This window comes from Schistocerca cancellata, chromosome 5 (assembly GCF_023864275.1).
Source record: "Schistocerca cancellata isolate TAMUIC-IGC-003103 chromosome 5, iqSchCanc2.1, whole genome shotgun sequence".
In the NCBI taxonomy this organism is placed as follows: Eukaryota; Metazoa; Arthropoda; class Insecta; order Orthoptera; family Acrididae; genus Schistocerca; species Schistocerca cancellata.
In genome coordinates this window covers 826,236,296-826,252,219 of record NC_064630.1, presented here as the reverse complement: position 1 = coordinate 826,252,219, position 15,924 = coordinate 826,236,296, and the positions used below count along the sequence as shown (strand labels likewise).

Genomic DNA, 15,924 nt, shown 5'->3' with positions numbered 1-15,924 from the left:
GTTGATTTTGGGGGAGGAGACCAAACTGTGATGTCATCGGTCTCATTGGGTTAGGGAAGGAAGTCGGCCGTGTCCTCTCAAAGGAACCATCCCAGCATTTGCCTGAAGCAATTCAGGGAAAGCTTTTCTTTCTCTCTTCAGTGCTTGCATATAACAATATACTGGATATTGACCCACCCTAAGGGAAATGGAGGCTTACTACTTACATTCAAGAAAAATGACTTTCACCAGATAATGGCTTCAGCAGCGATCATTTTAATGACTGGTACTACTCTATTATACCATTTAATTGTAAATTGAGATTTTTCTACATTTGTAATTTTCATTGTGGGAAGTTAATATTGGCCTTTTTGTTTCTTACACATTACAGAGATTTTAACGATCAGTAATACTAGGGTTGACTGGAAAGTAATGCCTCCACCTTCGTAACTCTTCAACAGTTGGCAGCATTGGTATGTAGCGTACTGGCTTGTTCCATAGCTTCTTCTCTACAGCTCCAGTTGGTGGGAAGCCTCAGCAGTGACCGGTTGTATTGTTACAGTGTAAAGTATGGAACACAGCGCAGACGGTCGGTCAATGCGATGTAAGCAATGTGCAGTCACTGAATTCTTGATAGCAGAAGGTGTCATCCCAAAGGAGATTCATCAGAGAATGAAAGCAGTTTGTAGTGATTTTGTTGATGTGAGTACTGTGCATCATTGGATGAGAAAGTTTAAAGATGTTGAGGTGGGATCATCTGACCTGTGTGACAAACAAAGAGTTGGACGTCCTGTGACAGCAAAATGTTGACAGATTGATTCAGGATGATTGTCGTATCACTCAGAGAGAAATTGCAAGCACAATCCGCATTTCACAAGGACATATGAGTATGTGGTTGTGGAAACAGAGTGTCGACTTCTTCTGTGACAGCTTCAGAAAACATGTTCATCATTGGCAGAAATGTATCCAATTGGCTGGAGATTATGTTGTGGAAAAGTGAATACTGATAATTAAAGATCACATTCTAAGGATTATTTCTGTGTTTAATTTAGTAAAATATTCCCATCCAAACCCAACTAACAAAGGTGGAGGCATTACTTTTCATTCAAGCCTAGTATATTCTCCTTCGCTGTTTACAAGTCTGCCAATGCTGCAGTAACTTTCCGCTTCTGTGACTGTAGAAATCAAATACACATAGTTCTGAGGCAAACAACCCCTGAGCCAAGCACAGAACACATCTTCATCCAAAAAGGAAGTTCTTTGAAGGTTGTTTGATAGAGTGCGGAATAGGTGAAAATCTGAGGGCACAGATCATGTGAATAAGGTGGGTGTAGGATGACTTCCCAACCCAACTCCTGTTAGTGCTTTTTCTCAATCTAACAGAATGCGGGCAGGTGTTATCATGGAGTAACATCACTTTGCACAGTCTTACTGGTCATTGTTCTTCGGTACTATGTGCTCACAGGGTATAAAAGAGCAGTGCATTGGTGGAGCTGTCATTTGTAAAACGTTTCCGATGTTGTTATGGTCACACACAGGGAATTAACAGACTTTGAACATAAAAAGGTAGTTAGATCTAAATGCATGCACTAATCCGCTTCAGAAATAATCAGGGAAATCAATATTTTGAGATCAAGAATGTGCTGAGAATATCAAATTTCAGGCATTATCTCTCACTATGGACAATGCAGTGGCCGATGGCCTTCAGTTAACGACTGAGAGCAGCAATGTTTGCACGGAGTTCTCAGTGCTAACAGACAAGCAAGAGACCCCATCACTTCACTTCACTCACATTGTCAACAAAGCACTGTGCAAGGTGATGAAGGTTTTGGCAACTTGGAGACTATTTGCAGCCATTCATGGACTTCATGTTCCCATACAACAATGTCACATCACCGAGCCACAATTGTTCACGACTGGTCTGAAGAACATTTAGGACAATCTGAGTGAACAATTTGCCCACGCAGATTGCCCTACATGAAACCCAGCACACACTTACAGGATGTAATTGGGAAGCCAGTTCGTGCACAACATCCTGCACCAGCAACACTTTTGCAGTTACCGAAGGCTATAGACAAAGCAAGGCTTGGTATTTTTTGCAGTAGACTTCCAATGACTTGTTGAGTCCATGCCACATAGAACTGCTGCACTGTGCCAGGCAAAAGGAGGTCTGACAGTATATGAGGAGGTGTACCATGACTTTTTTCACCTCAGTGTAAATGTCAGCAGTGACGGTTACACCTACATCTACATCTACATTTATACTCCGCAAGCCACCCAACGGTGTGTGGCGGAGGGCACCTTACGTGCCACTGTCATTATCTCCCCTTCCTGTTCCAGTCGCGTATGGTTCGCGGGAAGAACGACTGTCTGAAAGCCTCTGTGCGCGCTCTAATCTCTCTAATTTTACATTCGTGATCTCCTTGGGAGGTATAAGTAGGGGGACGCAATATATTCGATACCTCATCCAGAAACGCAGCCTCTCGAAACCTGGCGAGCAAGCTACACCGCGATGCAGAGCGCCTCTCTTGCAGAGTCTGCCACTTGAGTTTGTTAAACATCTCCGTAACGCTATCACGGTTACCAAATAACCCTGTGACGAAACGCGACGCTCTTCTTTGGATCTTCTCTATCTCCTCCGTCAACCCGATCTGGTACGGATCCAACACTGATGAGCAATACTCAAGTACAGGTCGAACGAGTGTTTTGTAAGCCACCTCCTTTGTTGATGGACTACATTTTCTAAGGACTCTCCCAATGAATCTCAACCTGGTACCCGCCTTACCAACAATTAATTTTATATGATCATTCCACTTCAAATCGTTCCGCACGCATACTCCCAGATATTTTACAGAAGTAACTGCTACCAGTGTTTGTTCCGCTATCATATAATCATACAATAAAGGATCCTTCTTTCTATGTATTCGCAATACATTACATTTGTCTATGTTAAGGGTCAGTTGCCACTCCCTGCACCAAGTGCCTATCCGCTGCAGATCTTCCTGCATTTCGCTACAATTTTCTAATGCTGCAACTTCTCTGTATACTACAGCATCATCCGCAAAAAGCCGCATGGAACTTCCGACACTATCTACTAGGTCATTTATATATATTGTGAAAAGCAATGGTCCCATAACACTCCCCTGTGGCACGCCAGAGGTTACTTTAATGTCTGTAGACGTCTCTCCGTTGATAACAACATGCTGTGTTCTGTTTGCTAAAAACTCTTCAATCCAGCCACACAGCTGGTCTGATATTCCGTAGGCTCTTACTTTGTTTATCAGGCGACAGTGCGGAACTGTATCGAACGCCTTCCGGAAGTCAAGAAAAATAGCATCTACCTGGGAGCCTGTATCTAATATTTTCTGGTTCTCAAGAACAAATAAAGCGAGTTGGGTCTCACAGGATGGCTGTTTCCGGAATCCATGTTGATTCCTACATAGTAGATTATGAGTTTCCAAAAACGACATGATACTTGAGCAAAACACATGTTCTAAAATTCTACAACAGATCGACGTCAGAGATATAGGTCTATAGTTTTGCGCATCTGCTCGACGACCCTTCTTGAAGACTGGGACTACCTGTGCTCTTTTCCAATCATTTGGAACCTTCTGTTCCTCTAGAGACTTGCGGTACACGGCTGTTAGAAGGGGGGCAAGTTCTTTCGCGTACTCTGTGTAGAATCGAATTGGTATCCCGTCAGGTCCAGTGGACTTTCCTCTGTTGAGTGATTCCAGTTGCTTTTCTATTCCTTGGACACTTATTTCGATGTCAGCCATTTTTTCGTTGGTGCGAGGATTTAGAGAAGGAACTGCAGTGCGGTCTTCCTCTGTGAAACAGCTTTGGAAAAAGGTGTTTAGTATTTCAGCTTTACGCTTGTCATCCTCTGTTTCAATGCCATCATCATCCCGGAGTGTCTGGACATGATGTTTCGAGCCACTTACTGATTTAACGTAAGACCAGAACTTCCTAGGATTTTCTGTCAAGTCGGTACCTAGTATTTTACTTTCGAATTCACTGAACGCTTCATGCATAGCGCTCCTTACGCTAACTTTGACATCGTTTAGCTTCTGTTTGTCTGAGAGGTTTTGGCTGCGTTTAAACTTGGAGTGAAGCTCTCTTTGCTTTCGCAGTAGTTTCCTAACTTTGTTGTTGTACCACGGTGGGTTTTTCCCGTCCCTCACAGTTTTACTCGGCACGTACCTGTCTAAAACGCATTTTACGATTGCCTTGAACTTTTTCCATAAACACTCAACATTGTCAGCGTAGGAACAGAAATTTTCGTTTTGATCTGTTAGGTAGTCTGAAATCTGCCTTCTATTACTCTTGCTAAACAGATAAACCTTCCTCCCTTTTTTTATATTCCTATTAACTTCCATATTCAGGGATGCTGCAACGGCCTTATGATCACTGATTCCCTGTTCTGCACTTACAGAGTCGAAAAGTTCGGGTCTGTTTGTTATCAGTAGGTCCAAGATGTTATCTCCATGAGTCGGTTCTCTGTTTAATTGCTCGAGGTAATTTTCGGATAGTGCACTCAGTATAATGTCACTCGATGCTCTGTCCCTACCACCCGTCCTAAACATCTGAGTGTCCCAGTCTATATCTGGTAAATTGAAATCTCCACCTAAGACCATAACATGCTGAGAAAGTTTATGTGAAATGTATTCCAAATTTTCTCTCAGTTGTTCTGCCACTAATGCTGCTGAGTCGGGGGGTCGGTAAAAGGAGCCAATTATTAACCTATTTGTTCATTGCCTGATCTGTGAGGTCTGAACTCTGCTTGATATTCACACATCAGTGGTTCAAGTTGTTCTTGTGTGCACTGTAAGAGGCAAGCGGAGAAGACTTTGTAAGGAATGGAAAGGAGGGAGCTCTGTAGTTATTCACTTCAGATTTGTGTCCTTTTTTGTGAAGTGGGTGGATGAATGTGCAATTCCAGTCATCCGGGAGTTCTTCACTTTGCATTACGTCCTGAATGATCTGTGTGATTTGTGATGTGGTGTCGGATTTCTTTTTGTGTCTGTGGATAGGCGTCGGGTTTCGCGTAACTTGGGGATGTGTGTGGGAATCGTTTGGACGGTTCAGGACGATTAATACGGTTGGAAAAGTAATGTGCAAGTTCTTTGCACTTTTCTTGGTTGGTGAGTGCTAGTTTCACATCTTTTTTCTTGAAGGTCAAATTTTGTGGTAAGTAACCTTTAATTCTGTTAGCAAAAGCTCTATATTATTAATATTATTATAGAAGAATGTGAAGTAACAGTCATTTTACAACATACAGGACAGAGGTACAATTGTTCATTGTTTTTTACATTATGAAGATCAAATTGTTGCTGACTTCTTTACTAGTCCAAAGAAGTGTATGGAACTCCTTACAGTCATGTAACTCAGGAAATCACCAACTACTTTTGAGTTTTTAATTGCTTTATTCATTTAAAAAGAGAGTTTTTATGCTTTGTCAAGATACAAAATCGATGAGCTCTTTCTTTTCATTTCTTCCTTGGAAACACTGAGACAAATTGCTTATAAAACATTGTAGAACACAAGACTCCTTATTATAATGTTAAAAAGAATTCTAAGAAATAGTAGGAAAGATTCAAAGGATTTTGTTAATGTAGTATTTACACCACAACACAAAAAGGTAAAAAATGTGTGTCATTTTATGGTCGCAGCTGAATAAAATGGCATATTCTCAAGATAATCATAAAGACAGCTTTCGTGATTCTTCATAATGATGACGTCCCCCTTAGCATTGTCTTCAACTGTTGTGCTGTCCAATTTTATTTCACTAATACTGTAACAAAACAATGTCATAACTTGCATTTTAAATGTGAAATAAATAGAAAAATAGGAGAACTTTGTTACTTTTATTATTTGAGAGTGATACTTGTATTATTTGAGAGTACCACAAAATAAATTAAAATACCTACTTCGTTAAAAGTTCTTCTGAACCAATTCTGTAATCATTATTTATCAATTCAACACTATGAACATCACATTTTATTCCATAAAATTTGCATTTTAGTACTGTTGAGTCATGTAAGTATAGTTTTGCCCCGTCAAAAACCTGTAAATTAAACATTATTCACGGTTATAACAAACAGCACCATTTTTGATAAGTCACACATTTAAGGAAGCAGAAGGAATGTTTACAATGCAGTTGGCAATTGCTGAAATATTGGTCTGAATTAAAAGGTAACTGAAATGTACGAGGGTGGTTTGAGAAGTTCTCGGAATAGCCACAATAGGTCAGCACTAGCACAACGAGTTGTTCATGTGACAGTTATTGGACTATTGGCTGTAAACACATGGCATGTCAGTGCTCTTGGAAGAGAGCTGTGGCAGTGACGTGCCTCTGTTGTTGTTCCCACATAGTGATTTTTAGTGTGTGTGTTTATATATATATAAAACGAAAGATGATGAGACTTACCAAACAAAAGCGCTGGCAGGTCGATAGACACACAAACAAACACAAATCGAGCAGTGATTAAGTACTTTGTAAAGAAAAGTATGAAAGCAAAGGACATTCACATCAATTTGGAGAATACACTGGGAGACTCCCCCCATGAACCATGGACCTTGCCGTTGGTGGGGAGGCTTGCGTGCCTCAGCGATACAGATGGCCGTACCGTAGGTGCAACCACAACGGAGGGGTATCTGTTGAGAGGCCAGACAAACATGTGGTTCCTGAAGAGGGGCAGCAGCCTTTTCAGTAGTTGCAGGGGCAACAGTCTGGATGATTGACTGATCTGGCCTTGTAACATTAACCAAAACGGCCTTGCTGTGCTGGTACTGCGAACGGCTGAAAGCAAGGGGAAACTGCAGCCGTAATTTTTCCCGAGGACATGCAGCTCTACTGTATGATTAAATGATGATGGCGTCCTCTTGGGTAAAATATTCCGGAGGTAAAATAGTCCCCCATTCGGATCTCCGGGCGGGGACTACTCAAGAGGACGTCGTTATCAGGAGAAAGAAAACTGGCGTTCTACGGATCGGAGCGTGGAATGTCAGATCACTTAATCGGGCAGGTAGGTTAGAAAATTTAAAAAGGGAGATGGATAGGTTAAAGTTAGATATAGTGGGAATTAGTGAAGTTCGGTGGCAGGAGGAACAAGACTTTTGGTCAGGTGATTACAGGGTTATAAATACAAAATCAAATAGGGGTAATGCAGGAGTAGGTTTAATAATGAATAAAAAAATAGGAGTGCGGGTTAGCTACTACAAACAGCATAGTGAACGCATTATTGTGGCCAAGATAGACACAAAGCCCATGACTACTACAGTAGTACAAGTTTATATGCCAACTAGCTCTGCAGATGATGAAGAAGTAGATGAAATGTATGACGAGATAAAAGAAATTATTCAGGTAGTGAAGGGAGACGAAAATTTAATAGTGATGGGTGACTGGAATTCGTCAGTAGGAAAAGGGAGAGAAGGAAACATAGTAGGTGAATATGGATTGGGGGGAAGGAATGAAAGAGGAAGCCGCCTTGTAGAATTTTGCACAGAGCATAACTTAATCATAGCTAACACTTGGTTCAAGAATCATGAAAGGAGGCTGTATACATGGAAGAAGCCTGGAGATACTGACAGGTTTCAGATAGATTATATAATGGTAAGACAGAGATTTAGGAACCAGGTATTAAATTGTAAGACATTTCCTGGGGCAGATGTAGATTCTGACCACAATCTATTGGTTATGAACTGCAGATTGAAACTGAAGAAACTGCAAAAAGGTGGGAATTTAAGGAGATGGGACCTGGATAAACCGAAAGAACCAGAGGTTGTACAGAGTTTCAGGGAGAGCATTAGGGAACAATTGACAGGAATGGGGGAAAGAAATACAGTAGAAGAAGAATGGGTAGCTCTGAGGGATGAAGTGGTGAAGGCAGCAGACGATCAAGTAGGTAAAAAGACGCGGGCTAATAGAAATCCTTGGGTAACAGAAGAAATATTGAATTTAATTGATGAAAGGAGAAAATATAAAAATGCAGTAAATGAAGCAGGCAAAAAGGAATATAAACGTCTCAAAAATGAAATCGACAGGAAGTGCAAAATGGCTAAGCAGGGATGGCTAGAGGACAAATGTAAGGATGTAGAGGCTTGTCTCACTAGGGGTAAGATAGATACTGCCTACAGGAAAATTAAAGAGACCTTTGGAGAGAAGAGAACCACTTGTATGAATATCAAGAGCTCAGACGGCAACCCAGTTCTAAGCAAAGAAGGGAAAGCAGAAAGGTGGAAGGAGTATATAGAGGGTTTATACAAGGGCGATGTACTTGAGGACAATATTATGGAAATGGAAGAGGATGTAGATGAAGATGAAATGGGAGATAAGATACTGCGTGAAGAGTTTGACAGAGCACTGAAAGACCTGAGTCGAAACAAGGCCCCGGGAGTAGACAACATTCCATTAGAACTACTGATGGCCTCAGGAGAGCCAGTCATGACAAAACGCTACCATCTGGTGAGCACGATGTATGAGACAGGCGAAATACCCTCAGACTTTAAGAAGAATATAATAATTCCAATCCCAAAGAAAGCAGGTGTTGACAGATGTGAAAGTTACCGAACTATCAGTTTAATAAGTCACAGCTGCAAAATACTAACGCGAATTCTTTACAGACGAATGGAAAAACTGGTGGAAGCCAACCTCGGGGAAGATCAGTTTGGATTCCGTAGAAATGTTGGAACACGTGAGGCAATACTGACCTTACGACTTATCTTGGAAGAAAGATTAAGAAAAGGCAAACCTACGTTTCTAGCATTTGTAGACTTAGAGAAAGCTTTTGACAATGTTGACTGGAATACTCTCTTTCAAATTCTGAAGGTGGCAGGGGTAAAATACAGGGAGCGAAAGGCTATTTACAATTTGTACAGAAACCAGATGGCAGTTATAAGAGTCGAGGGGCATGAAAGGGAAGTAGTGGTTGGGAAAGGAGTGAGACAGGGTTGTAGCCTCTCCCCGATGTTATTCAATCTGTATATTGAGCAAGCAGTAAAGGAAACAAAAGAAAAATTCAGAGTAGGTATTAAAATTCATGGAGAAGAAGTAAAAACTTTGAGGTTCGCTGATGACATTGTAATTCTGTCAGAGACAGCAAAGGACTTGGAAGAGCAGTTGAATGGAATGGACAGTGTCTTGAAAGGAGGATATAAGATGAACACCAACAAAAGCAAAATGAGGATAATGGAATGTAGTCAAATTAAGTCGGGTGATGCTGAGGGAATTAGATTAGGAAATGAGACACTTAAAGTAGTAAAGGAGTTTTGCTATTTAGGGAGTAAAATAACCGATGATGGTCGAAGTAGAGAGGATATAAAATGTAGACTGGCAATGGCAAGGAAAGCGTTTCTCAAGAAGAGAAATTTGTTAACATCGAATATAGATTTAGGTGTCAGGAAGTCGTTTCTGAAAGTATTTGTATGGAGTGTAGCCATGTATGGAAGTGAGACATGGACGATAACTAGTTTGGACAAGAAGAGAATAGAAGATTTCGAAATGTGGTGCTACAGAAGAATGCTGAAGATAAGGTGGGTAGATCACGTAACTAATGAGGAGGTATTGAATAGGATTGGGGAGAAGAGAAGTTTGTGGCACAACTTGACTAGAAGAAGGGATCGGTTGGTAGGACATGTTCTGAGGCATCGAGGGATCACAAATTTAGCATTGGAGGGCAGCGTGGAGGGTAAAAATCGTAGAGGGAGACCAAGAGATCAATACACTAAGCAGATTCAGAAGGATGTAGGTTGCAGTAGGTACTGGGAGATGAAGAAGCTTGCACAGGATAGAGTAGCATGGAGAGCTGCATCAAACCAGTCTCAGGACTGAAGACCACAACAACAAACTGGGAGACTCTGCTCCTTCATATTCAACTGTTGCCAAGTGGACAGATGAATTTAAATTTGATTGGGAGAGCTTATATGAAGATCTGCAGAGTGGTCAGCCAAGATGTGTCACTATTCCAGAAATCATTGCGAAAGCACACAAAATGTTCATGGACGATCACCGTTTGAAAGTGCGTGAAATTGCTCATGCTTGCAAGATGTCACCTGAAAGGGTACATTACATTTTAACTGGAGAATTAGAAATGAAAAAATTATTTGCAAGATGGGTGTCGCGACTCTTGATGCATGACCGTACACATGTGGCGTTGCCATGGCAAAATTACACGAACTAAGGTATAAATTGTTGCCACACCTGCCTTATTCACCTGATATGGCTCAGTAGGACTTCCATCTCTTCCCAAATCTGAAAATTTTTCTTGGTGGTAAGTAACAAAGAATTGATAGCCGGAGTTGAAAACTATTTTGCAGGCCTGGAGGAAACTCATTTTCAAGATGGGATCGAGACACTGGAACATCATTGGACCAAGTGCATAAATCTACGAGGGGACTACATTGAAAAAAAAAAAAAAAGTTACAGTGATGTAAGTACTTTTTTTTTCTATTCTGTTCCAAGAACTTTTCAAACCACCCTCGTAACTCATAATAAATGTTCTCAGCACACTTGTCACATCAATTACTGATGAAAATCAGAACTTTCCACATTGTCCGCAATTGTAATTGTCACAAAAGCAACTGAGTGTCAGAGTAGTAACAAAATTTCCCCCATGTATCTGATATAGTAGTGCCACTATGACCAGCAGTACACTGGTGACAACGATGAAACATCACTCAAAGCATCTGCTACTATCACGGTATATAACATGGAACGTACTCCTATGCGATCTCTCTGTATCAAGTGCCTGGTTCCATACACTACTGACTGCAAATACCATCTATTTATTACAATTATTCACACACATTCTAATTTCCACAGTCTCATTGCCCATTGAATTGTAGTTGTCTGAAGTGTGGGGTAGAATATGTGTCAGCACAGACAGGGTTTTGTGCTTCTTCATTACTCTAGTACCTTCTGCCGCGGAAGTCGAACACGCGCCAGAACAACTGGACGTGTTCAGCCCATAGAGGACTCCACCTCCACGACGGCTATTTCGCGCAGTGGCGCCCGCCACCGCTACACCACGTGCGGACAGCGGCCAATAGCCGCTCCCTCCGGTTTCGTATATAGGGACCCGCTCTGCCGTAGTCCAGTCAGCCTGGTACTCGCTCTGGATTTCGTTTCTATCTCAGCAGTACTGCGTTCTAGTCGTTGCTCGTTGTTGACATTTGCCTGGCTCTGGTTCTGAGTGGATTTACTGTTGGCGTTTGGTGTTGTGGTTTCCACAAGCCTCCGTTGTTTATCTCTTCCTTGTTGTGTCAGTCATAGTTGATCGTGGTAGGTTGTTGTCAGTTGTCGTTGGTCTGTCGCCCGACTCATCCTGTGTTTACCCGGTGGTGCATGCTCCACTGCCGGTGGCTTCCCCGCCTGGCGGCTCTGATCCGCAGCCCAAGGCGTTCCCGCAGTTGGTTTTGGTTACTACAATCACTTTGTGATTTTTCAGGATTTCTGTACAGTATGTAATGTTTATGTTCAATACAGCTCTAGTTAGAATAGTTTGTCCCATGTAACTACTGCCATATTTATGTGGTATATTGTAAGCTTCTGTGATCTGAGACCATGCCTATTCATTCTTCAGAGGGCACAACAACTCAGTGGTTGGCTTAGGTGGCTTAAAAACAGTTTTAACAATGTTTGTGTTTGAGATATGTCAGATTTTATGCGATGTTGCTCCACAGAACAAAAGGAATGTCACACTATGGCTTGTCGTGTTGCTTTAGAAAATTTGGTTCATTTTTTATTACTATAGTTGACTTGATTTTATGTGTCTGATAGCCAATTTGTTTGTAGACAGTGGTCAGATGGTTTATTTTTGTTCTGAGATGCTTCTAACCCAATATGCTTTTAGTATATCACTGTGGAAATGGAAGGAATGTACCCTTTTTTGGATGTTCTGGTTGAGTGTTAAGCTAGGTCAGCCCAGCCACTTGGTGTATCATAAACCGATCCTCACATATCACTGTCTCAACATGCACAGTTTCCATCATCCTGTCAAAAAGAGAACTATTTGGATACTCTGATACATAGAACTAACAGCATATTGTGTAGAATCATATTGGTACCAAAATAAACTCTCTGTGTCTAAACAATATGGGCAGTTGAGCACATTAAATCAATTCCTGCGGTCTCTACAAAATACATACTGAAATCAACTGAGCCAACTTAACAGGATCAGCACATGATATTCCTTCTATTGCTTGGAGCAAAATTGAGTAAAAGCTGATGAATCTTGAACAGACATGGGATTACAACTGTTTCCATTAAAAAAACTGATCAAGAGTTCCAGGTGTTTACAATATTTCCTGTAAATGTTGCAACTGTTATATGGGACAGAATGTTGGAACTATTCCTCAACACTGTACTGAATATAAGCAAAACACAAAGTACACAAATCTAAAAAACCAACTCCACTTTCCTTAAAGACAGACTAATGAATAAGCACAAAATCTTGTTCCAGTAAACACAGATTCTAACCCCACTACAAGCAAATGGACCTCAATGATCAGTGAGGCTATGAAGATTAAAATGTGTGTGAACAACTTTAATACAGATATGGGATTTGCACTAAGGAATGGATGGAAGCAGATATTCGATACAGAGATATTGCTCAGAGTATGTCTCAAATTATATATTGTGATGGAAACAGGCACACACACTGAGTGATATTGCACCATTTGTGCCACCTTCAACAGTCAGTTGATCTCCTGATGATGAAAAGGCTGAAAATTGTCAGGTGTCCAGATTTTCATCAACGTTTAATGCTACAAGTGCACTGAGAACATTTAATAATACAAATATTTCCATTGACATAGCATTGCAGCCAGATGATATATGAAGTCATTGTTATTATGCAAGAAATGTGATAATCAGTACACAGTATTAGCTGTGTAATGGTCATAGTAAGGGGATACTTTCCATCGCAGACATAAAGACATCACACATCACGTACATTGGACATGAGGTCTTTCTGACACACTTGCACTGCCAATGAACAGCTGTGTTACTCACAGGGACTTGCTAAATGTGAGAACCACAAGTCTAGGACTGCTTTTTACAGTTTCCAAAGAGCCTTCCATGAATGTGTACAAGAGTTTGCCACCTGTGCAGCTGCTACCGCACAGACTCACACCACAACTATCTCACTGACTGAACACTTTTTGAATTACAAGTTGATGTATATTAATCCAGATATCAGAATGCAAAGCACAGAATTGGTGGAAGAATGGTGGCATATATGTTAGGTTAGCATGAACTCTGTGTGATAAAATGCTTAAACCTAACACTACCTGTACCACAGTGAGAGGATATCCTGCCTTGTAATTAACAATATTAGATACATTAAATGGCACAGAAAAGAGAAATGTCTCTGAAAAACAGAAATACGTCAATATCAAATACAAATTTAAATGTTAGGAAATGTTTCCTATACATATTTGTATGGAAGTAAAACGTGGACAATGAACAGTTCAGGCAAGAATAGAATAGAAACTTTTCAACTGATGTGCTACACAAGAATACTGATGATTAGATGGGTAGATTGAATAACTAATGAAGGGGCACTGAACTGTATTGGGGAAATAGGAAACAGTGGCACAACTTGACTAAAAGAGGGATCGATTGTTAGGACACATCCTGAGACATCTGTGAAGAGTAAAAACTTCATAGAAAAGCCAAGGTTTCAGTACAGTAAGAAGGTTCAGATGGATTTAGTTGTGGCAGTTAGTCGGAGATGATGACCCTTATACAGGATGAACTACTGTGGAGAGCTGCATCAAATCAGTTGTACGACTGAAGACCATAACCAGAAAAACAAGAAGACAATGTCATCCTGGTTGCCAAAATGCAGAAGCAAAATTTTCCTGGTATACTAATGAGCACACTTATCCAGTTGCTTTTATATAGAATACCAGTAATAAGAAGGGAAATCCCTGTTAGAGCTCAGAACAACAAGCAAAGGACTGCCATGGGAATTAGCCTTATCTTCCTTGCTATCCAACAAGTTTATGTCTGTCCTACATGTCACTTTCTCACAAACTGTAGCAGTTCATAAGAACTAATGAAAGTTGAACAGTACAAGTATTAGTAGTTCCAAGACATTTGGCAGTGCCTTCACATTTCTGAAATTCTGTATTTATTGCCACCACACTTCACTAATTCCCATTATATTTAACTCTGACAATATTTAAACAAAATACAATGCAATGCACATGTGTCAGATTTGAAGTTTTCAAGTGGTCTAAATGCCTCATCAATGAAATTTCATCTACTTTTTCGTGATTGGTTGTAACCAGCTGCTTAATGGCTGACACAATGTGACAGACATATTTCACTAGCACATTGCACTAAACAGAACAAAATTCAACAAGTGATTTAGATAAAAATGCAAAAGTGAGGAGTAATGTTATGTACACTACAATTACATGTTTATATGTAGCAAATGATGAAGAACACAAAAACTGAAGGAAAAAACTGTGCCAGTGCAGATAATTATGCAGTAGTCATAAATGCTACCAGAATGAATGCAGTGTCAAAAGATAAAGAACGGGCAAAAATGTATTTGCTATGGAAAGTCATTTCATAGTAGTTGTGGTTTGATGCAGCTCTCCATGCTACTCCTGCGCAAGCTTCTTCGTCTCCAAGTAACTACTGCAGCCTACGTCCTTCTGAATCAGCTTACTGTATTCATCTCCTGGTCTCCTCCTACGATTTCTACCTTCAACGCTTTCCTCCAGTACTAAATTGGTGATCCCTTGATGCCTCAGAACATGTCCTACCAACTGATCCCTTCTTCTAGTCAAGTTGTGCCTCTTCTCCCCAATTCTGTTCAGTGCCTCCTCATTAGTTACGTGATCTACCCATATAATTATCAGCATTCTTCTGTAGCACCACAGTTCAAAAGCTACTATTCTCTTGTTGTCTAAACTATCATCCATGTCTCACTTCCATACATTGCTACATTCCATACAAATACTTTCAGAAATGACTTCCTGACAATTAAATCTACACTTGATGTTAACAAACTTTTCTTCTTCAGAAACACATTCCTTACCATAGCCAGTCTACATTTTATATACTCTCTACTTTGACCATCATCAGTTATTTTGCTCCCCAAATAGCAAAACTCATCTGCTACTTTAAGTGTCTCATTTCCTAATCAAATTCCCTCAGCATCACCTGATTTAATTCGATTACATTCCATTATCCTTGTTTTGCTTTTGTTGATGTTAATCTTATATCCTCCTTTCAAGATATTGTCCATTCCATTCAACTGCTCTTCTCTATCTCTGAGAGAATTACAACATTGTCGGCAAACCTCAAAGTTTTTATTTCTTCTCCATGGATTTAATTCCTACTCCAAATTTTTCTTTCGTTTCCTTTACTCCTTGCTCAATATCCTGATTTTATAACATCGGAGATAGGCTACAATCCCATCCGTCTCAATCCCTTCTCAACCGCTGCTTTCATTTCAAGCCCCTCGACCCATTAACTGCTATCTGGTTTCTATGCAAATTGTAAATGTCCTTCCACTACCTGTGTTTTACCCCTGCACCTTCAGAATTCATAGAAATTGAGTTTGATTTAAACTTTTGAAATCAATGAAAATGTTATTTAAAATGCCCGAGATTGAAGTTACATGATAAACATTGCAACAATGAGAGCTGTAAAAATAGCTTCAGTACAAAATGATATGTTTATTACAAAATGCTTGCTGACATTTGGCCGCGAGATAAGAGCTTCTGATGATTTATGATGTCTGATAAACAACCACTTAGCTGTTGACTCCAGCATGTCTTCATTCTATGTTGGATGTCCATTGACTAGTTGTGTAATCTTCATTATTAATTGCTGCTGTACTTGGATCCTTGAAAAGGCAATTCATTACACACGTGAAGTGAAGTGCAACATTTTCAGTCCCCTCGTTGACTGAAATACCTGCAAGA

The 15,924-nt window shown here is 40.4% G+C and overlaps 1 protein-coding gene across 3 annotated transcripts in view; it reads right to left on the bottom strand.

Moving 5' to 3' along the window:
* Nucleotides 1-5,385: 5,385 nt before the first annotated feature.
* The window catches only part of LOC126188122 (protein nessun dorma-like), a 232,789-nt gene continuing 222,250 nt past the window's right edge, over nt 5,386-15,924 (bottom strand). For all 3 annotated transcript variants that reach the window (XM_049929593.1, XM_049929594.1, XM_049929595.1), the window contains 2 exons: nt 5,910-6,046; nt 5,386-5,773 (listed from right to left, as the gene is read on the bottom strand). In XM_049929593.1, the coding sequence (XP_049785550.1) occupies nt 5,635-5,773; nt 5,910-6,046 (276 nt within the window). In that variant the 3' untranslated portion in view covers nt 5,386-5,634. The remainder of the gene's footprint in view (nt 5,774-5,909; nt 6,047-15,924) is intronic.